At 46.5% G+C, this 23846-nt stretch overlaps 1 protein-coding gene across 1 annotated transcript in view; it reads left to right on the top strand.

The window, feature by feature from the left end:
- TRAPPC3 (trafficking protein particle complex subunit 3) overlaps positions 1–9334 on the top strand; it is a 31900-nt gene extending 22566 nt beyond the window's left edge. Inside the window, exon 5 of the mRNA XM_061571273.1 lies at positions 7077–9334. Within this exon, the coding sequence (XP_061427257.1) occupies positions 7077–7196 (120 nt within the window). The 3' untranslated portion in view covers positions 7197–9334. The remainder of the gene's footprint in view (positions 1–7076) is intronic.
- The last annotated feature ends 14512 nt before the right edge of the window (positions 9335–23846 follow it).

Raw genomic sequence — 23846 nt, 5'->3', positions numbered from 1 at the left:
GACGATATGGTGACTGGTTTGGTGGGCGTCGGCCTCCGCGGGGTAGGTGTGGCCCGTCACTCTCTCTTCCTCGTCCATAATTCCAGCCTCCGCCCTCTTCTGAATTCCATGGTGGTGGCGGCTGTGGGTGCCAAGTTCCTCTGGCCTCGTTCCTCCCCCCACGTGGAACGTTATTCAGCGTGTTGTGGACGGGTGTCGATTCTATTGGGTTAGGCGCCCTCTCCTGGGGGAATTCATGTCTACCCCGTGTGGCGCTAATATTATTCCTTGGAGATTCGCTTCCCTCCAGATCGAGGCATTCTTTATCTCTGGTGACGATGTGGGTTTTGGCTATGCCAGTGGTTTTCCGTCCGTTCACCCAGGCCGTGTGGGCCTTGCTTTCAATCTGGCGTAGGGAGGCAGTCTCGGGGTCCAACATCATTCCTACTATTCTCACTATTTCAGGTCTCAATGATTGGAAGAACATCACTTTTAAGACTGTCTTATCTCCCTGGGCATTGTCCACGTCCCCTGCGTAATATGCTTTCTTAAGGCGTAGGAGATAATCTCGTGGGTCTTCGTCTACACGCTGGGTCATCAACTTTGCCGCGTTCAATCCTTCGGATAGTGTGGAGTATTCCCCAAATCTCTTAACTACTGCTCGGCTCAATTGTTTAAAGTCACTCTTCACCCTATTTGGCAGGGAGGCTACCCATGGTCTGGCGGGTTCATGTAGGCTCCTTGATAATAAACATGCCTTTTCTGCTGATTTACCCAGACCCCGGATCTTAGCCTCCTGTTCTACTGTAGTTATGTGAGTGTGGATATCCCTGTTTTTGTTATGTGGATCGAAATAGGGAATTCTCACGAGTGCTTTGTCCATTAGTTTTAGTGTCTTACTGTTAAAAGTGTGTTGTTCGTCATCAGTGGTGTCGGTTCCTGAGGAGTGCTCCCTTGAGCTACCCTTGTCTCCACTATCACTGTTGTCATGTGTCCCGTGTCTGTGTCGTGATCTCCCTCTGTCCGAGGATTCGTATCTGTCCCGTTGCTTGTGTCTCTTGTTTTCCTTATGTGGGTCTTGTGATTCGTGCTTGTGGGTTGGTGTGCGTGATCTCCTTGAGCGGTGTCTATGTGGTGAGTGTTTTTGTCCTCGACCTTCATGCTGCCTACTACGTGTGTGGTGCCTGCTAGGTGAGGTGTTGAATTTATGTTTGTCTCGTGCTTCATGGTTATCGGGATTCCTGTCTCTGTGATTTTTGGTGCGGGTGGTTTTGCGTGGGTGATTTTTACATGTCATGCGTCCCTCTGGTGAGCTCTCTCTGGTACCCATGTCGTGTTGGTCATTGTCAGAGGAGTCAGTGTCAGATGAGCCGTCACCATCACGGTGGCTCTGCTTAACATAACTTTTGTAGTGCCTTTTGCACCTGTTACGTGGGTCAACTTGGCTCGGTGATTTCTGCTTATCCCATGGCTCATGCTTGTGTGATGTGCGTCTCTCTGGTGAGCTCTTGTTACGTGTGTCGTGTTGGTCGTGTTTGTGCGAGGTGCGTTTCTCTGGTGAGCTGTCTCTGTCATCTGCATCATGTCGGTCATACTTGCGTAGCGTGCGTCTGCCTGGTGTTCTGTTTATGTCATGTTTCCCGTCTTGCACCAGCTCCGCCCTTTCCCGCTCTATCATTACAGTGTATCCTGATGACTTAGGGTTAATTATTTGTCTCTCTCTAACGTTGGGGTGGTCGGCCTCATGTTTTCCCGTTTGTATTATTATTTCCTCTTCTCTCTCCTCGATTTGCGAGGGTGTTACTTTATCAAAATTGCTTTGCATAGTAGCCACACTCATTGTGGAATCTGGCCCTGGGCTACGTCCCCGTGGCTCGGAGTGTGGTAAATTGTTACTCCCGTATGTGTTCTGTGTATCAACGTCTGGGTGTTTCACTGGTGCATTTAGTGCGGATTCTTTCTCTCTCACGAGGGCGTGCAGACGCTCTACCTGCACCATTAAGGACAGTTTCTCTTGTCTCTCCCTTTCAAATTTTTCCTCATTCCATAATCTTTCTCTGTCTGTCTGTGCGATGAGATACGAGTCTACCCTCGCTATTTCTGCAATTTTTACGTCACGTTTGGCTTTGCCACATTTCATCACGTCCTTAAGTAGTTTCCTTCTATGGGCCTTAACATCTTCTGTATGGCTCCCCTCCCATATATCTCTCTGCTCCGTCTGCTGGCTAGCAGTCCGTCCAGTACGTTTTAACACAAATTCCCGATATTGTTTTTCCATAGATTCCATCTCCTCCTCAGAGGTCCACTCTGTATCAGTGTTATGCGTTGGTGTGTCAAACTCAGAATGTTGTGGATCCTGTGCCATCTCTATTATGTAGTGTGGTTAATAGACTTAAGAGTGTATCTTAATTCTAACATCTCATGTGCGTCGTGAGTTACTCTAGAATTCCCTTTCAGAGCACATATAAACAATTGTATCACAGGATGCGTCAGTTCAACTCGAGCAAATAATCTCAGCCCAGCTGTCTTTGTTATACTCTGCTACTCTGGTATTTCCCTTCAGAGCGCGTTTTGTTTGTATACCCCCGTTTACAATCACAAGGCAACGTTAGTTCACAACACTTTGATTAACACATCAGTGATTCGTTCCTGAATTCATGCATAACTGTCTGCGAGAGATCCCGGACGAGCCCCCATTATGTTGTATATGTTGGGTATGAAAATTTGTTATGTTGTATGCGTGCGTGGGTGAAATTATTATGTTGTATATGTGGGTTATGGATATTCAGTGGAAATAATAATAATTAAATGAAATTTGGCCAAATGTGTAATTATCCGGAAATATGTTAATTTATGTAATTACGCACATTTTAATTATGCCAATTCGAGAGGTAATCGTATTAATTATGCGAGTGGGTGTAATTATGATAACGCAAGTCGTTATGATAACCAGACCCCGGTTCACCCCGTTATCGCTTTAACATTTACTGAGTATGTATTAGTGTGTTTATTAAGGTCACCAAGTTCAAATCTCAACGCAGAAGCAGATCTTATGCATAGATTTCAGGAAAGAATCACACAACCACTTCTGTATTGATCAATTTATTACTAATTCAACCTTAACTATGATATAGTATGCTGAACTCTCAATCCCGGAACGTCAATACGGCATCAATACAGTATCATCAACGATTGTCTGATTTCACTTTGACAACTGCACATGGATCCCGCATAACGCGATGGTTGTTAGTGAGAGAGAGAGTCGTTAAAACATGCAAATACTATGCTAAGAAAACCTTAACGTTAATGAATGATTATACTCAATATTGTTCACGCAGTACCGCACTCCTTATTGATCATACGCAACCCTTATCACGTTGTTAACACCTTGGGTCACGGGACAGTTGAATATTCTGTAGAGGATGCGAGTACGTGCGGCGATTATGACTGAAAGATACTTGAAAGATTATACGGCGATAAAAAAAAACACAATCAAAAACAGTTATTATTCTTAAAGGCACCAATCTCAACAGATACATCGGCAGGTTATCTCAGAACGGCTCGGAGTAAGGGCCTGCGACGGTGCTCCTTTTCCGAAGATCGTTATCTTATACCAAGTTTACTAATTGGGGACCAGATCACCTGATAAGGATCCGGTGGGCCACCACTCCCCACGTGAGCGTGGCTCGGCGGAAGGAGGTGCCAAGAATCAGTTCGTATTGATGGATCTGTTGGGAATTTATGCGATTAAGAGTACAGCCCACTAAATATTAAAGATAAAAATTAAGAATACTCTTATAAACGACGGATGGCCACCACTCGGTCTCGTTGTGATGCCTTCCCAGCCACGGATGACTTATGGGTTCGAGTGTGTTTGAGTGGTAAGAGTTGTCTTGAATAGTCAGTGTTCGGAGTCGATTCTTTATGTCAAACAGACGCCTGGTGGTCGTGTGGTGAGGGGGCGGTGCGCGTCATACGTATCAGGCGCTCCCCTGTCACCGTGGTGAATTGGCTCGGATGGCTGTTGATACGCTGTCGCAGTTCGGAACCCGGTCGGTAGGTGGCGCCCACAACTCGCTCGTAGCGTGCAGCGCTGGATCGTCGCCAAGTCGCGACGCTCACCACCGGCGGCAGCGGAGATCTCCGGCGGCAGCAGAGATTGACGAGCTGAAGATGAGTCGAGCCGACCCGCTGGTCGCAGCTCGCTCCTGAGTCGACCCTCCCGGTCGAGCTCGCTCCTGGGTCGGCCCGCTGGTCGCCCTCGCTCCTGAGTCGACTCTCTGGTCGCACTCCTGAGTGGACCCGCTGGTCGCGCTCCTGAGTGGACCCACTGGTCGCACTCCTCCTGAGCCGACTCTCCCGGTCGCGCTCCTGAGTGAACCCGCTGGTCGCACTCGTTCCTGAGTCGACCCTCCCGGTCGAGCTTCTGAGTGGACCCTCCCGTCGCACTGGTTTCCAATGTTCAGGATCCGTTCCTTTATGCTGAAAAATCCCCCTGGATCCCGCCCACAAGGCGGGGCTTCCGATTTTTGCTGTGTCAGGATCTGTCCGTAGGCAGGTGTGTCCATGTGTGTGTCCGTATGTCCTTGTGTGCATCACTGACGGTATATTCCGTTGTCAACTCCCTCCATAAAACCCACGAGCAAACAACCAGATGTTACAAATTGTCTCGAAGTCGTCTCTCTGTCTGGGTGCAATTTATCTCTTGTCTGGCCTTCTTCATGAACCCAAAACACAGACGTTACAAATCGTCTCATAGGCGTCTTTGTTCGTGTTGCACAACCTGGGGGGAGGGGCAACACTCTCTCCGACCCGGCGCACAAAGAAATGGTTAAAAGTTTTAAGTTAACATTTGTCCCTTACTATTTCACAGTTATGATTCTGTATGTAACCTAAGGTCTGTCGTTTCCCATCGTGGTTCCCGACCCAAGTGTAGGTGTTTCCCCGAGCGTACACACACTCCTATCCCGCGCTGCGGGGATACAAAGACGGCCGGGATCTCCCTTTCTCTCCGACCCTGGGTTTAACATTGTTTTTTTTTTTATTATGTATTTATATTCGACCTGGTGGTGATTCATCCCGTTATCCTGGCTTTTCCATAAGTTTACTTTTGTCTTTTCATGCATATACTTATTACTATTAATTTATTTCCGATATCTTAGGTTAAGGGGTAAGTTTCTTGATCCTAGGAATTCGTATTCCTTGGTGCCTGGATGGTTATATAAGCGGAATATAGTTTACGGTGAATAGCGTTAACATTGATGTTATGTGCGATATTATGTATTGTGATGTCTTTAACTTAACTTGTTTGTCAGGGCTTTACTGACACGAAGTTGCATTCCATAGCCCGCAGTCTTTGCCCCACCCTATCTCTGCTCGCCGTTGTTGTTGCCTGCCGTTAATTCAAGGCCTCATTAATTTCCGTCACCCCTGAGTAGGTGAGGGCGGTTGAACCTTGGAGTCAGTTCTGGTTTTTGTCTGCCTGCTTCTTCTTGTGTCCCCTGACCCCGGGAGTTATTATTCTACTTTATGGCCTGTCGAAGCCCCACTCGCTGTTGCTGGGCTGGTGTTGTTCCCGGCTTTTTGCTTACGTTTGCAGTTCGCCGTGCTCTTGATTTCCTTCCCTCTTCAACCTTATATTGACTATTCGCTCCTGTCTGGGTGCGATTCAATTTTGACTTAGGAAGGTTCTGATTGTCATATGCTTCGGGTCGAATTGTATAGAAAGTATTGAAGTATGGAAATAACATTTCATATTGACTTAATAATGGTGATGGTTCAGTAGGCGTAACTTGTGGCCTGGTTTAATTGGAGTGGGTGTGAATATCGATAACTTTAGCCTACCCTGTTGTTAAATTCCGACTTTAACGTTACTTTAATAGCAATACAGAATAATTGAGCTTTTTGTCTTAACTAGGCGAATGCGAACTTCTGGTGACCCCGCAGCCTTGTTGTTCAGCTGGGTCTGCCTCCTTGAGAGATATACACCACTCTTATTCTCGTCTCACTGTGGTCATCCAACCTTCTGCTCTGGGAGTGTTATTCTTACTTTCAGGTCAAAGGCCCCCTCACATCCAGACGCGCAGGGTTGTTTACATCAGCTCCCCCCCTGTGCACGTGTTCTAACTAGCTCGGAATTCCTGAACACACAATCAGTGATGATTCCTGGCTTTCTGTGGTTGTGATTTAGACAAAGGCGCCTCTGTTTTCTTCCATTGCCTTTGAGTCGACACTGCCCTATTATTTGCCCATGTGCTGAGGTCATAGAATTCGTTTTGACTTCAGTAATATTAACATTCAGTATTGGATTAGCAAATGGGCAATGGTTCATTGATGTAGCTCGCAGCCTGGTCTCCAGTTTGAGCGAGCGCGAGGATCGATAATTTAGCCTACTCTGTTGTTGAATTTCGAATTTTGACGTTACTTTAAAACCATGCAGGATGATTGGGCTTTTGCCTTAACTATGTCTGGCTGACACTCCCACTGTCTCTGCCGCCTGCACGGGTGACATGTGCCCGTTCATCAGGCCTTATCTTCCCTTGAAGCAACGTTGTAAATTCTGCCATCCTAGCCCTCCTCCGGTTCATTACTTAACAACACCTGGTGTTTTGCAGTTTGCTGCGCTTGGTGTGTTTCACTCATTAAAAAAACAAGTAAAAAGATAATATATAAAAATCATCAAATATTATTAATCTCAATTATGGAAGAAGGGTTAGTATACAACAGATATGAGGAAGCCACTGGAGCTATGCACTTTTAAATGTAGATTGAAATCTCACTTCCTTAGAACTGCTTTTTGTGTTTAGTTTGTTGTCCTTCCCCCGCACCTCTGATAAGCATGGTTGGCTACGTACGGTACGAAATAAGTTATACATACAGCACGGTTGACGACGTAGCTGCGAGAGAAGTTCAACATACATTCGTGAAAAAGAGCCTTGAGACTCGATGAAGCTTTCCCGGGTCAATAAACGAATCGGTCCCCAGAGTTTTCTTGCTGTCGAAGCGACGTTTGCCGTAACAGCGACGGCACTCGTCGATGGGAAGCTCAACTCGCAGCTTGCATCGCTGTCGCCCTGCTCCGCTCGTGTCGACTGAAGGTGCAGATGGCGGTGGACGTGCGGTTCGTTCAAGACTCCCTCAAAGGCGACGGCAGCACGGAGATCCGCCTCAAGTTCCTCAAGAGGATCGAGGAGAACATTCCGGCGGGAGAGGAGTAACCGGCCTGGCCACCGCCCGCGATCTTTTGCTCACACGGGGGGTGACAAGCGCCCGTATAGGGCGGCGAGGGAGAGCGACTCAATTATTTAACGGGGCTTCACACTGACGGATGCTGTTTCTTTTTTTTTAGAGTAAGGTGCACCCCAGAAATGAAATCTCCTCTTGTGAATCTTGTAGGTATACGATGCATACAATCTCTTGTGTCACCGACTGCGTGACATCAAAGTCTCGGAAGTGGTTGATTGTTTTTCATGGTGATCCGGTGCGTCGTGATGTCATTGTGATGTCACTTTCGTCCATAAATCACAGCTGTAATGTCTTGAAGGCAATGACTGGGTGCTTGTCTATATTTGTTAATTTATGGTAGTTATTTTCATCATATCGACAATATAAAAGCCCGTTTATTTTCTTGGTCGCATCTTCCTTCATGTTATAACACCGCACCTCCGATTAGCACGTTTGGCTACGTACGGTGCGAAAGATGTTCAACATACATGACGTAGGTTATTTCAGCGGTTATATCTTGTGAAATGATCAGATTCCATTCCTAAAGTTAAATCCTTGGTGGTTTATATACATGCGTCATCACTCGGGCCATAGATTTTCCACCGGTCAGTCTCGCTTCCTGCGAATGATTACATTTAACCAAACAACACCCGATCACCTTTGACCCCATCAATCGCAAGTGTGTACAGATTTGTAAAATAGTACGGCATTGACTTTTACAGCGGCGATTCTTGTTGATTGCAATAAATAACCGGTCAAGGTCGCTTACAATGAGACGCTCTAGGAACTAGTTGGACCTTGTGGAAAACGCAACTTGAAAGGCATTTGTTGCGTTGACAGCGGCGTTGGCTTTTGTGTGCTGCGCGTGTGCCGATGAGTGATAGCGTAGTCGTTGGCGCGCTGCGGGGCCAGTTGACCAGAGTTCGATTCCTGCTTCGTGGCGAACATCATTGGCGTATATCTGAACCGTTCCTGGGCTTCCCCTAGGTCGACTCGGCCTTAAATGAGTACCTGGTATGGTTTGTAAGCATAAGCATTGGGCTTCCCCCGCACCTCCGATTAGCACGGTTGGCTACGTACGATGCGAAAGAAGTTCCTTTATGCAAAGGCAGTGGGGCATGGTGCTGGCCACACCACCCGCTTGTGTACCATGCCTGCCTTCGTAGGTGCTTGTGAACAGCCCTTGCCCCAAAGGTTCCGTTAAAGGCTATACAGGGGATGTTAGCTGTGTGTGTACTGCACTGTATTGTGAATACGGTACTATAATGTGATTTTGTACGGCCTATTAATGTCTACATTTGTAAAGAAGTGTGCATCCACAGTAGAAATTATTGTAACCGAATAATTGACTCTGATTAATAGGCGTGTATGCGAGTGCAGTACGCGCACATGCCCGTATATGCTCTGTGCGGCGGTGTATTGAAAAGTAATAAATTGCAGGCCTGTGTTTGTGCACTGCTGGATGAAGGCCTCCCCATGCTGTGCAGTCGTGGGGGTTGTTGAATTGTTCACTAGCACACTGATAAGTGTAGGTTGATGTGGAGAGGACCCACCGTTCAACTAGGATATCGCTGCTGATATTAGCTGTGGTCAGGAATCGAACCTTGGTTAATGTTTTGAGTGGGTTTTTTTGTTCTGCCTTTTGTGTTGCTTTCAATATTTTATAATGTAAAAAATACAAATAACATTGCAAGCTGCAAACGGACTACACTTGGCGTCATGGAAATAATAAGCACGGTTGGCTGATTTGCACCGCTGGCTACATACGGTGCGAAAGAAGTTCAACATTCATAATGGGGTATTCCGAGGACTTGCTGTCCACTGGAACCTATTGGCCTCCTCGTGGCACTATGACGACACATTTCCTGACCACGTGACGCTCTTAACGTGAAGCGGATTGGCTGCGGCCAAGTGAATCGGGCTCGCGACCCGTTCCAGGGGATATCGGAACACAAGTTTGGTTTGTCGCGACAATATTTCGTCGCGATATCCCCTGACGACTCTCCCAGCGACAGTTCCAAGTACGGTGAGTCCGACAGCCGTTGCCACCAATGCAAGATCATGAAGTTTTATGTTCCTTCTGTATGTTTGGAGAGAAAAAATTAAGTAAAGTCAAGTGTCATGGTGTCACTGAGTCGTCACCCCCATGTGGTTTATTAACAAGGTCAATGCGGTGACGTTACTGCAGCGCTTTTGATGGAGCCCTTGACTGAGACTCGGAAGATTTTAATTATAAAAACTTTAAACTCATTATAATTGTTTTTTTACCCTTTTATCTGGCAACAAAACTGACACCTTTTTTTTACAAGGAATCATGTTTGCATTGACCACAATACCTGTGGTCGGAATGCAAAAAAAACAACTGATAATGTATGCACTGTCCTTGAAATTGATTGGTCCACACCCGAGACAGCTTTTCATAGAGCCTAGTCTCACATGGTGTTTTGGCGTCATCTGGTCCAACACCATGTGAGACTAGGCTCTAAGAATTAAAGTTGCCTCGGGTGTGGACCAATCAATTTCAAGGACAGTGCATACATTATCAGAGTTGTGTTTTTGTTTGCATTCCGAACGCAGGTATTGTGGTCATTGCAAACATGACGCCTTGTAAAAAAGGTGTCAGTTTTGTTGCCAGATAAAAGGATAAACAAACTATTATCATATTTTGCTACTGGCAAAGGAGGTTCCAATGGTGTTAAACGCATATTGTTGAATAGCCAGAGATACGCAGCTTCGGATTGTATCTACAAAAGAAGATTAATATGATTTTGAGTTGCCTCTTAATTGATACGATATTGTTCCTAATGGTCTGCCGGGTTAAAAGGTAATCAATTAAAACGAACGTGAGTGAATAGTTGGTAATTTCTGATATTCCCGATGTTACTTTAATCTCGTCGTAAAATTAAGCACTTAAACACTTAGGAAGTATAACAATATAGCAGTGCTATGGATGACGTCAATAAAATCAACGGCCGTAATTTGTGCACTGCTGGATGATAGCGTCCCCAAGACTTCGCCGTGGTGTTGCGACGCGCCAATTCATCTTCTTGTGCGTGAACCAACCTCATCATCGCTCCATCTCCACGGGGGTCATCTCTCGGGCAGGTTTTACGTCTTTGGCTGCCACTCTGTCATCGGGTGTGTACCATCGGTCATCATCCCTTCCGGCTGTCTGTCGTGCCCAAGCCCCCCATTAACTTTTTTTTTTTCTCAAGTCAATATGACGTCTCTAAATTGTTACTCGATCCAATGTCACTCCTCTTGATGGCTGTGCTTCCAATTGTGTGCGGCGTCCTCGCCTATTTGCACGCTTTTTCGGTGTCCCGTTTTCTTTGTGAATGTTCCACGATTCAATTTGTAACCTTTAAAGGTGTTTTTTTTTGTTCGATTGGGGAAAATCAACCTTGAGTTTACAAAAACGTAGGTAGGCCTTCAGGTTGTTGTAAATTATCTTTTGCCATTGAAGACGTCACGATGACAGATTCTACATCAACCAGTAAATTATTTACAAACGGGAAAATTTGCGTTTACAGCAAAACAATATATACAATAGTAAAAAAAAACTCGGATGTTTCAAGTGCTGGTTCTTGTGTTTCTGTCTCAGTCCATCTATTTTATTTTCGTATAGGTAATATATAGTGTATACTTCTATACTATATAGTGTATACTACTATACACTACACTAAAATATTTGTTTATGATTTGCTTACTTTTCTTGTTCTTTGTACTCCTATCGTGTTTTTGTTGTCACGTTCTGACACGCCGCTACTGAACATCTCGTGTAAAAGAGCTTTATAGCTCATCGGATTCCTCCAGTATAAAATAAAAAGATTCTGATTCTGATATCTTTCCAAGAGAGGAGTGCCTATACAGTTATTCATCATGCAAACGATTATTGAAATATAATTCTCGCGGTTTCTTTTTTTTATCACTCGCGCATTGCCATGTTGCAGGGCTTCTCACCTGGGGGTTCAATCGTGGCTTTCTGAATAAGGCGAAGCAGAATATTGATCAGAGTCGGAATATTTATACTGAAGGAATCCGATGGGCTATAAAGCTTTTTTTTCACAGATGGCCAGTAGGGCCGAGTCAGAACGTTACAACAGCAGAGTCCACAGCGGCGTTGAAGGTTCCATTCCCAGATCACACTCGCACACTTTGGCTTGGGGTAGGTGTTCTTGCATAGCATCTGTAGATATGGCTGGGCAGGCTTTCGTGAGACGGGACTGGCTTGCTGAAGGATGTGATCGAGGGAATTCCACCTGAAGACGGAAGCTTGTGTTGCCTCCGAAACGTCGTGATTTTATTTTTATTTTACTTTTATTAATTTTAATTTTTTACCTACGTGACTTTACCGAAAAAACCTAAGAATATGATCGAGGGAAGCTTATTAGGGAAAAGACCCAGAGGAAGGAAAAACGAAGGCGAGGCTAGACGATGTTCAACAAGGAAGGGCTTGCGGAGGAGACATGAGCGCAGTGGAAGACAGGATTGTGAGGGGAAAGGTACGGACCTTCCTGTAGACAACGCTGAATGAGTGTAGAGTAGAACCCCTCTCAACAAGCACCCCTGTTAACGACGAATCACTTAACGACGGGCCTCCATCGAGCCCAATGTGTAGTGTATAGTGTAGTGTAGTGCCTCCATAGAGCCCAATGTGTAGTGTATATTAGTGTATAGTGTTATAGTGTAGTGTATAGTAGTGTATAGTGTAGTGTATAGTAGTGTAGAGTATAGTGTAGTGCCTCCATAGAGCCCAATGTGTTCGCTTACCGACCATTCACCTGTTAACGACGGGCTGTTGTTGGTACAGTAAATATGAATGCATTGATTAACCGTGTTCCTTTTAATAGTATGTGTTTATAATATTAGTATCTTTACGTATTAATCTCCAATGTATACATATTATAAAGTACGTTTTTTGGGTGGAAAGTAACTTTCGATGCCATCGGAACGACCGAAGCGTTTCACGTGTATTCCCTTCACTCGCTTAACGACCGAATCGCTCGACGGCCGGTTTCGTGGAACCAATGACCGTCGTGAACAGGAGGGATTCTACTGTGGTCGATATGGCTACATCACACTGCTCGCTACAACTGTAAACGAGGGTTAAAGAGGACTTTCAAAAGAAAAAAAAGTATAACCCGTAAAAACAAAGTTTTTCACTATAAATCCTTTATATGCGTGGCGGCTAGAGTCCTCTCGTCCTCTGGCTTGAGATGGCTGCCACCTATGGGTCAGATGATTGCATTGCACCATTAAGCAATTGGTAATTAAATATAATATTTTTGTCCTAAAAAGTGTAAAATTTTGGAAAAAAATTTTCACGAACATTAATTGTCACGCACAACGAGTCTGTGTGGAAAATGTCAGCTCGATTGGATCACGGGAAGTGGGTTAAAAAACGACCGAAAGATTTGCACGGTCGTAAGCAAGCAAGCGAACTTAATATAAAGGATTTTAAAAAATGTGCCGGTTCCGCACGTGAACGAACGCGTGGGTCACTTCCGTCACGTGCAAGAGGCCCCCTGACTTGAGCGTGGGCGCCCAAATTCGAAACGTTGCCAGGTCGATAAATAGTTCACCGCCGGCACCTGAGCAGCGCTACGATGGGTGCCACTCGCTCGCAGCGATGGATACAAACATTCTTCTTAGGTTTTTTTCGGTAAAGTCACGTAGGTAAAAAATTTCAATTAATAAAAGTAAAATAAAATAAAAATTCACGACGTTTCGGAGGCAACACAGGCCTCCGTCTTCAGGTGGAACCGTCACAGCACGTGATTTTTTCTTTTATTTTTATTTGACTTTTATTATTTAATGTTTTACCTACGTGACTTTACCGAAAAAAACCTAAGAATATGAATCCTTGCAGTCACGAAAGCTTCAAATCTAGGATACAAACAAGTGGGATTGTTGGGCCGGCCGCGGGCTCTTTAAAGTGAAGCCTTTGACGCTTTTGGCGGTCAGGAGTGGGGGGATGGGGCTCTGTGGGTTATTTGTCCCCCCCCCTTCCCACTCCACCCACTACTTCCTGCTGCGACTTCGAGTCTCGCGTAGTTTCCAATTGGGGTTCGCGAAGGCACAAGAAGGAAGGTGACGTTCAATTTTTGGGTGCGGGTCGTTCGTGGCCTTCGTTTATATATATTAAAAAACGTGTTAGGAATATCTGACATTGGATTTGTCCTCGGCGGTTTTTTTTTTTGGGGGGGGGGTGGGTGGGGGAAGTTTCAAATCATCGGTGGGCTTGACAGCTGCCGTCCAAAGGGATGGAGGGAGGGAGCACGCAATCCCTCTTTGAGAGGAATCTCATTGTCCTGAACTAATGCAGTCCCCCTCCCTACGTTTTGCATTCGAGAGCCATGAACCTGTGGGGGCAGCCAGGAATACACGGGGTGGGGGCGGGGGGGCTGGTTGCATATTGCGCACGCCCAGTGGAACAATTTGGAAGGTGTGGACGGCTCATTGCTTTCCAATGGCACTAAGCCCAAATGGATTTCAGCCTCCTGTCAGGCAGGCCGTGTCCTCTTTTTAAAGCGTGATTCCGTCAGCTGCTCTTGGCAAGGGCTGAATTGACGACTCGTTGGGCGGCAGGGGCATATTTTGTTGATATTTATGCCTCCCACGGAGTAAACGTTAGAAAGCAAAACCCAAATTAGCACCGTTTCATCTCAATTGATAGCAGTTTTCTTTTTGTTCTCTACACCTACAAAATTGCAGGGAAATAATCTCCTCCCAGCACTTACTCTCTGGTTCTTTCGGTAAAGTCACGTAGGTATAAAATAAAATAAAATCACGACGTTTCAATTGCAACACAAGCAATCATCATCAGGTGCAAAAACCACAGCAATGTTTTTTTGCTGAAGTGGGAGAGAGATGCCGTGCTAAGAGGTTATATAGATACTCCCAGCACTTGTATTGGGCGTTTGGTGTATTAAAACATACATTTGTAGAACTCGCACACACGCGGACTGCGCCAGGCAACGGTATCCAGATGTAGTAAGTATTTAGGAGGCTTTGACGACGGGGTCGGAGGCACACTTATTTATTAACACCAACTTGTGCACAGTAACGGGTACACACAGTACTTAAAGGGGTATCGTCCCCTTCACTCGTCTAACAGGGAGACACAACATCTAACCCCGCTAACCTACGCCCGAGTCCTCCACTACGGAGCTAAGGGAGGCTACCTATCCCAGCCCTGGTCAAGCTGGGATCCCGGCACCCTGAGTCTCCAGACCGGCTCTTATAAGAACGTCAGTCTGGGCTCTCGGGGCCACGCCACCGGCTTGCCCTGGTCGGCCCTGACAAGGACAGCGAGCCAGGGGAGCTCCGGGGCCTACTCTAGCTGGTCTTCAGTCTTCGCTGGTTTAAGCTAACACTCGACCTCGAGCTCTCCGGCTCACCACCTTTTATAGTACTCGGCCCCCAGGAGGGGCCCGTGGGGGATGCAGGTGCGGACGTCGGTGTGAGCACCTCCTCTGTGTACGGCCCTAACTACGCCCCTTGTGTTTGTTAGCCATCCGCGCCCATACACAATTACACCTCTACACAAGCACACTCCACAACCTGACCGCATCCCTCATTAATAATGTTTAATAATAATAATGTCTCAAATTGTAACAGTGCGTCGACGTCGACGACCCACAGAATTCGCGGGCTCGCGTAGAGAGGGAAAGAAATGGGGAGGATGAGTCACGTACAGGCGGAAAGGCGACAGCAGCAGCAGCCACGCAGGCGAGCCGGCGCTGCCAGCAATTGTCCAAGCTCTGACGACCTCTACATATTGCAAGTGTTATCGGCCGATGGAGCTCCCTAGGAAACATTCCAAGAAAACACTGCCTCAGTGGGAACGAGTAATTGACTGCAAGAAGGGAAATTGCCTGAAACATTAAACGCTTTGAAAGGATGTATTACGTTGTCCTTTATTTTCAAGCCACTGCTGCATTGTGGGTCATGCGCTGTTACGTTGGCCATATTTCACTGCTCGTCAGCGCGGGTTATGGGTGAAGTCGGGGAGCATAGAAGTACAGTACAATACTAGATGTTGCTGTACTACCGTTGGAGCAGCCTATAACAATCAGTGTTTGACGGTCACCCATCGAAGCACCATCCAGGATCATACCTGCTTAGCTTCCGCAAGATGACGAGGCCATGTGAATTCCAGAGGGGTGAAAATGTGGTTAAATCCTATTATTATTATATTTCAAATTGTTCATTAATTGGTTGAAAATAAGGAGCCAAATCTTTAACAAGTTATCTTGCATGCTGTGCCGTACCGCTACGGTGGTGTTACAGCGTATAAATAAATAAAACAATGGCACACATTCGTCAATAACACTTTGTAAGTCTTGAAAATAAAAAAGTATATAACAGGTGACGTTTCGAGTAATGACCCTTCATCATAGCACAGAGAGTGGCCACTTTACCTCTCTGGCCTCTCTATAAGTGCTCTGAAGAAGGTCCATTGCCCAAAACGTCGCCGAAAACGCCAGAGTGGCCTAGGGTTACATTTATTTTATCAGATCACTTACGGTTATTTCATTTATGTTAAACGTTCAAACTGACTTCCATTCACATGAATGCATGATGCATGAATTTTCTTTTGAAATTAATTTAGGACCTTTTTTAAAAAAACGATTATACTGGTGAAACATTTGAACGTTCATCAATCGTAGTGTGTTGTCTCAATTTCATGACGGGCTCTTGGACGAGTTTTGTAAACGGCGGATCGGAGGTGACCCCCACAAGAAGAGGAATAAAAGAAGAAGCAATGCATTATGATAACAGATAAAATATTATTAACCTAAAGAATAAACAATTGCAATGCTGAATGCCAGTGTAAAACTAAATAGCATAACCTCATTTGTGTCCCGACTTTTGGACCCACCCTATATGCATTTTTAAGTCCATAAAATACAAAGACAAAGATCCCACTGGGCCACCGCTCATCCAATACAGGCCTGTTCAGTACATAAATATAAAGTCAAATTTTCGATTTAAAGCTTTTGTGACTGTAGGGATTCATTTTCTTGGTTCTTTCGGTAAAGTCACGTAGAAGGGAAATCATAAAATAATAAAAATACAACATAATAAAATACAATTCAGACGCTGTCTTTCCGACAGGACCTGTTCTTCACCTGAGGACGGCTGCTTGCGTTGTGGCCGAAACGTCGTGAGAATTGTATTTTATTACGTTATTTCCCTTTTATTACGTTATTTCCCTTCTACGTGACGTTACCGAAAGAACCAATAAGAGAAATATAAAGTCCGCAAGCACATGCGGACATTAATCTACATTGCCACAAAGACAAGAAAAATACTCCACGTGTAGCCTTAACAGACTGTTGGGGCAAGTGCTGTTCGCGAGCACCTTTAAAGACCGGCACGGCACACGAGGGGGTGGGTGGCCACCACCTAAGCCCTGTCCGCCTTTGTCTCCCCAGTGGTGATATTTTACACACCGCACCAGATACTCATTTGAAGGCTGAGTCAACCTCGGGGAAGAGGCCCAGGACCGGTTCAGATGATCGTCAGCGGTGTTGGCCGCGAGCGTGGAACCGAACTCGTGTCGCGTGTCCCGCTAACCGCTACATCACGGCTCGCGACGCACACGCAGTGATGTTCGTGAACGAACTTGTTGAGATGTGATTTTGGAGAGGGGTAGCGGTGCTCGCTGACCACCGCCAAGCCCGGCGCGGCCAAGGAGCCGCATCACCACTGCGGCGCGTGCGTGATTTACACGCGTGGCGAAGCGACAAATGCGTTAACATTAAAATGCTCAATCAAGCCTTCGTTTGTGTGGTCCATCCAACCCACCCGTGGCGTCACGGGGGGTTGTTGCCAAGTTACACCCCCCCCCCTCCATGTGTCATTTGTGTTGTTGATTTTTCTAAACCGTTCTCAAGATAATGTGGTTATACAAAATTGTTCTCGCTGCTGATGGATGGGCGAGCATTTGAAGGAAACGCGAGCAAACACGCACGCGAGGCACACGTAATGGGTTGGGGGGGGAGCGGTGGCGCAGTGGTTAGCGCGCTGCGCTACTGAACCCCCCCCCCACCTCCCTCCGCTCCGAGTTCGAATTTCGCCCGCGGCCACCACCAGTGACGATTATCCGACCCAGTCCTGAGCCTCTCCTAGGTCGACTCAGCCTTACATCACCGTACCTGGTGAGATGTGTATACATCGCCACTTAGGGAGGCCGGGCATGGTGTTGGCCACACACCGCCTCGTGTGTGCCGTGACGACCTTCATAGGTGCTACTCGCTAGCAGCACTTGCCCCAACAACTTGTCAAGGCTATACGGGGGTTCTTTGTGTGCCAGTGTTGGCGCCGGTGCAGGGCCCGGTCCATTTACAGATACTCCACTCATGTCTAGTGGCGTTTTTGTTCAACTTTTTGCCCAACAGGTGATTTAATGTTGTTCGCCACCCACGTCTTACGGAGGGACAGAGAAGGAAGCGGGCTATCGTGGACAGAGAGATTTTGGTGGGAGACATTTGCAGAGGCTTGGCATTACAATGTTGTATTTTCTATAACGTATTGCTGTTATTTCTCTGGAGTATCTATTAATGGATCACACAGCATTCGCTATCACGCTATTAGAATTTGAATGGCTCACCCTGGATAGTAGCTCTCACGATGCTAGCAATTCCAGACGTCTATACAATTAACAATACATTTATTTACGAATTGTATACGTCACAGCCCTTTGTCAAGTCAATCCACTGCTAGATGAAGGCCTCTCTTCTCTCTTGTTGGGCATGGGGGGGGGTCACTTGACTATACTTCACCGCGATTATCAGTGCGGGTTATTGAAAGTGGGGTGGGGCAGGATTTGTTCAGGTATCAGTCACCAGCGGTGGTGCCCGTGGCCGGGAATCGAACCGAGGTCACTGAGGTCACTGGGTCCCGTGGGTGCGCTGTGCTCACCGCTGCGCCGATGGTCAAATCCCACCCAACTTCACGTTTACATCTTCTTGGTTCTTTCGGTAAAGTCCCGTAGAAGGGAAATAATAAAATAATAAAGATATAAAATAATTCTCACGACGTTTCGGCCACAACGCAAGCAGCCGTCCTCAGGTGAAGAACAGGTCTGTCGGAAAGACAGCGTCTGAATGACGACAGACCTATTCTTCACCTGAGGACGGCTGCTTGCGTTGTGGCCGAAACGTCGTGAGAATTATTTTATTATGTTTTATTTTTATTATTTCCCTTCTACGTGACTTTACCGAAAGAACCAAGAAGATGAATCCCTGCAGTCACGAAAGCTTTAAATCGAAATTTCACGTTTACACTTCAGCCGATAAACAATGCGTGTCGTCTGGGCGAGGCTCATTGATTCTCAAGACTCGTTTTTGGGGGAGGGTCCCTCTGCATTGGGGTGTTTGGCCACCTCCTAGTTAAGTTCCAGCCACTCTTTACCCAACACAAATGTTTTTTTCGCCACGAGTGAACCACACAACACCTTTGCTGATCTCGTCAAGGAACATAAACCATCATCGCGCGAACAAAGACGGAGGTCACCTGCATCGCCCGGCGCTTTCAGATGCGCTTCTGCCGCCGTCTGGAACGCTCTTCCTTCCGACATTAGAAAGCCACTGGAGCTATGCACTTTGAAAGCTAATTTCTTTAAAATCGCGTTTTTGGGTTTCGTTTGTTGTGCCTTCCACCGCACCTCCAATTAGCACGATTGCCTATGTATGGTGTCAAAGAAGTTCAACATACATACAACTCTCCTCGTGGTCTCGTGGATTTTCTCCGGGTTTTCTCTCCACATTTAGAATCATCACACGTTTAGATTATTTAGATGATTTGGCTGCTATAAATGTCCACGTGATAAGCCACTTCGTTGAGCTATCATTTGTGGCCAGGTCGCTTCTGAACGAAAATATCTAATAGCTCAGTGGGCCTTACCTGGTCAATAAAAATTAAAATTACTGATTTGCTTACCTTTCCTATACTTTGCACTCCTATAATTGTTTTGTACCGTTTATTAAAGTAACTCTCTGACCCGACCCTTACTGGCCATCTGTGAAAAAATAACTTTATAGCTCATCAGATTCCTCCAGTATAAATGCATATTCTGATTCTGAAGCTGCAGTTTTCACGCGAGCGGAATTCAAAGTACCCCGAGAAAACCCATGCACGTGAGGGGATAATACAATTCCACTCAGACGCGTTCATAAATCGATTTTTTTTTGCCGTATTTGAAATTCATTGCTTTCGCTTGTGTATCTTGTACATATTTACCCACGGTGGAGATTCAAATTGTATTATGCGCTCTAAGCTATCAACACCTGTCAGGCAGCGGAATTTCAGTCGGTGCATATATTTTGTAGCCAATCCTCCTCCACCCCCCCCCCTCCTACCCCCGTCCCCCAATGGCTCTGCATTCATACTCTTGGCTATATCGGTACCTTGTTTATTTTAGTTGAGCCCTCTCCAGCGAGAGAAACGATTATGAAAGTTGGCAGAAAAGGGAGATTTTCTCGGTTCGGGCGAGGGTGCAGAAAATGTCTTACTCGATTTCCACGTGGCCAGCAATGCAGTAAAAGTTATTATTATAATAAATTCTGCGCACGGTAAAAAGCACCTTGATTCAAGGATCTCAGTGCGCTGCATCAGACACAGCAGCGGACACTCAGCATGGCAATGACTTGTGAATTGCAGAAACCTAGGAATGGCAAACTAATGAAATCAACGTCTTTCTAGATTTGAAGCTTTCGTGACTGCAAGGATTCATGCTCTTAGGTTTTTTCGGTAAAGTCACGTAGGTAAAAATAAATAATAATAAATAAAAATAATAGAAATAATAATATAAATAAAATAATAAATCACGACGTTTCGGAGGCAACACAAGTGTCCGTCATCAGGTGGGACCGTCACAGATAAATTTACTGTATCAAGTGAGGCAGAAATTCCAAGATACAAGCTCTTAAATACAAGTTAAGGGGGAGGGGCTTATCTGAATGTGGCAGCCAATGAATGGAACGTATTGGGGGGGGGTGGGCGGGGCTAAAAGAGAACAATAGGTGCACTTGGGGGTGTTACCGGTGTTTGCTGACAATCCAAATACAACCCCAAGGGCACATATTGTTCTCTTCTAGCCCCGCCCACCCCCCCCAACACGTTCCATTCATTGGCTACCACATTCAGATAAGCCCCTCCCCCCCTACCCCTTAACTTGTATTTAAGAGCTTGTCTCTTGAAATAAACGTCACAAATAAAAAAACACACAATTGTTGACATTGTTAAAAGGTGACCAAATGGAAGTGCAAATATAAAATTTAAGACGAGAGTTATTCGATGTTCACAGACTCGGAGATGCTGGATATCTCGTGGGAGATAGTTCCAAAGTCTGTAAGGCCACACGGGAAAGAAGAACTCTTGGTCGCCCATCGACCGAAGCCTCTACGACCTGGGGAACGTCAGAGCCGATCTGCGTCCACAGATCGTAGAGACCTTGAGGGGACGTGTGGGTGCAGAACCAGCGTGTCTCTGATGATGTAGGCTCGGCTTATGCCAGCTGGTTCAATGTTTCGTGGGTTAGCGAGCAGGATTTGTAAACCGAATCCTAACATGAACATTGGAAGCCCAGTGCTCTGACGGCAGTGTTCCGCTTCGCACGTGCACCCCGGGGCGAACGAATAACGAGGCATGCGCCATCCTAACGAGGCAGGGCAACCGCGAGTGGATTTGCGGGGAAGACAGCAAACATAAATTAACGCGAAGCCGACACCTACGCACGCTGCAAGCCAGACAGCTCCGGGAGGGGGGGAGGGATTGGGTTTGTGTGGCGTCGTGGTGGCAAAACTGAGGCCGCTGGTCTGAAAGCATCGGCCGTGCCCCCCACCCCACCCCGCACTGCGCCTGCCCCGTGCTTCCGTGGGCAAATATCGTTCCTGGGTCGAGAGGCCCCCTAGAAACCACGGCGCCTCGATTATAATGAGCCCGAAATCGCCGTCCTCGCCTCGCCGTGCGGGCTTTTGGAGGCCGTGGTAAATCGGCACAAGTGTAAGGCACCGCCGCAATTTATTCCGTCATTATTCAGCTTGGAGCATACTTTATTTTGATTCAGTCTCTGGCCTTTAAATGACCTTTCTGCTTTTTTTGGGGGGGGGGGGGGGGTAATTTGAATGTAACTTCACGTGGGATTGCTTATTACCAAAGCCTTCCTTTCCATCTCTCGCTAACAAGGTATTTTATTATAATACACGGCCGCCTGTGTGTCATCATCACGATTCAAAGGTACGGGCTGTACGCGTAAAGTTGTGTGCGGTGGTGGGGGGGATGGTTCTTGCCGTCGTGCATAAACAAGGGTTTTATTCATGTATTCACACTCGCGTCAAAAAAAATTACGCAAATCAGCGTTAGGACCGTGTCGCATGCGAACGTAATGCCATAGGTAAAAACAAAATTACGAGCCATTTATATTTTGCGCCATAGAATGGAGAGATCCATGACATCCAGTTTGTCATCCTGCGTCACGTTCGTGTCGATGTAACCCACATGTACAGACGTCTCCCCGAACACATGTCGCGCCTAACGAGTCGAGCGACGTCGAGAAGTCAAGTGAAGGTGGCGGGTTAAGGCGAGGAGCTTCGATATAGGGGGCGCACAGATCTTCATTACATAGATGTAGGGGCCATAGAGGTACATTACAACAATCGATTTGTTTCGATTTAAAGCTTTCGTGACTGCAGGGATTCATCTTCTTGGTTCTTTCGGTAAAGTCACGTAGAATGGAAATAATAAAATAATAAAAATAAAACATAATAAAATAATTCTCACGACGTTTCGGCCACGACGCAAGCAGCCGTCCTCAGGTGGAGAACAGGTCTGTATGTTTTATTATTTCCCTTCTACGTGACTTTACCGAAAAAGAACCAAGAAGATGAATCCCTGCAGTCACGAAAGCTTTGAATCGAAAAATTCAGTGCGTGTTTGCTTGTCGCCTATCCAAGCGCTATCCAGGCTCACGCCTGCTTAGCTCCAGAGATCTGATGGGATCGGGTGCGCAATTGCAGGCCATCTGGTGCACATGCCCCTCGTGCAAACAGCGAGCGCTCGCGTTTAGATGTTGGCTCAAGCACACTATGTCCGTCGGTCACGTTTACTGACGTTTATTTCGGTTGTGACCTAAATCAAGAGGAGCACAGTGCAGTTCTTCAGGAACTGCTGATGGTTGTTGTTGTTGTAGCTGCGTAATGCACGAAGGCTGAGTGCTGTGTGTTACGTTAGAAACTCTCCTAATTGACTGCTTGTTGTGCTCCCCTCGCACCCGCCGATTAGCACGGTTGGCTACGTACGGTGCGAAAGAAGTTCAACGTACATACATTTGCGTGAACGCATGCTGTGTTGTTCACCGCAGCGGGCTTACAGCTATACGAGAGACATCAGTTTAATTGATTACTTCAATAAAAAAACCCTAAACAAATGTCCTTAATTAAATTGGCTCATGCAAATACTCATCAAGGCCTTTCCAAATGACACATGCATACTGAGTTTGGCAACGACGGATGTGACACGTTTCCATTAATTCCCTCCGCACGTGTTTAGTTCTGGGCGTCTCCTTCACCAAATCGCCCTGACCGGCGTGGTGAAGTATGGTGAAATGACCCCCAGCGATCGACATGGCGTGGGGAGGCCGTGTAGATTTTTCGAGGAGAGATTTTCCTTGTTGTTCCATCGCTAGACCACGAGGCATGGCGCTGCGAATTCCTCCCCCACGCACACGACTCATCAATTGGTCGATAAAAGCTTTGTGTACAGAGGACGGCAGAGCTTGGAATGGGGGAGAATTTGGTGCCGGCTGACCGCGCGGCTGCTGCTGGTGCTTTTCCTTTTCAGTCGTCCTCTCTCTCCGTTATCCAGCAGTGGATTGACAATGGCTGTACGTATTCATGTAGAGCATTGGGATCCTAGGATGGAATGGTCATTTATCAAATATAATTATTTTGAACTTATTTGCGTAGCGTACGGAGCACAACCGTGCTAATCGCGGAGGTGCGGGCGGGGGGTAGTTCTAAAAAACGAGTCTTCAATGTTGATGATTTAATAACGCATAGCTTCCGGTGGCTTCCTAATATCGGAAGGAAGAGCGTTCCGGACGATGGTCATCCATTTAGAAGGAGGCCTTGCGATGCAACGACGGTGGACTAGGCGGTGCGCGGTGCGCGTGGTGGTTCGCAAATAACGGCGACGTATCCCGTGGCTTTGTGTCCGCTAGTTTGAAGACTTCATAGTTTGAAGACGTAATTTTGAAGACATCATTTTCGAACGGGGCGTTCACCAAAAAACGGCGTCGTCAGTTTCCCCACTCGGAGCTTAAATATGAGCTCGGGGTTAATTCCATTAGCAGCGTTGCATATTGGAAACTTCTCACGAAGCTGAAATTAAACCGATTTGTCACCGTGCCTGTACGGGTAATGCACCACAAGTGGGTTAGTCGGTTTGTTTGTAGTTTTACATTCTCGTGACCCCTGCGAATGTTGCGAGCCATTACCTGCTGAGCTGAATAATTCAGTGCTGTTCCGCGTCTCCGAGAGCTCGGTTCTCTTTGCTGAATTATTTTAAGCCGCGAAACGGTCGGCCGAAATGGAGCGGTCGGATGTTTACACTCGCGAACAATATTAGGATTC

This window comes from Lethenteron reissneri, chromosome 6 (genome assembly GCF_015708825.2).
Source record: "Lethenteron reissneri isolate LAM-NWPU_2019-01 chromosome 6, ASM1570882v1, whole genome shotgun sequence".
Taxonomy (NCBI): domain Eukaryota; kingdom Metazoa; phylum Chordata; class Hyperoartia; order Petromyzontiformes; family Petromyzontidae; genus Lethenteron; species Lethenteron reissneri.
The sequence above is the reverse complement of the archived record's forward strand: the minus strand, read 5'-3'. Positions and strand labels throughout refer to the sequence as shown.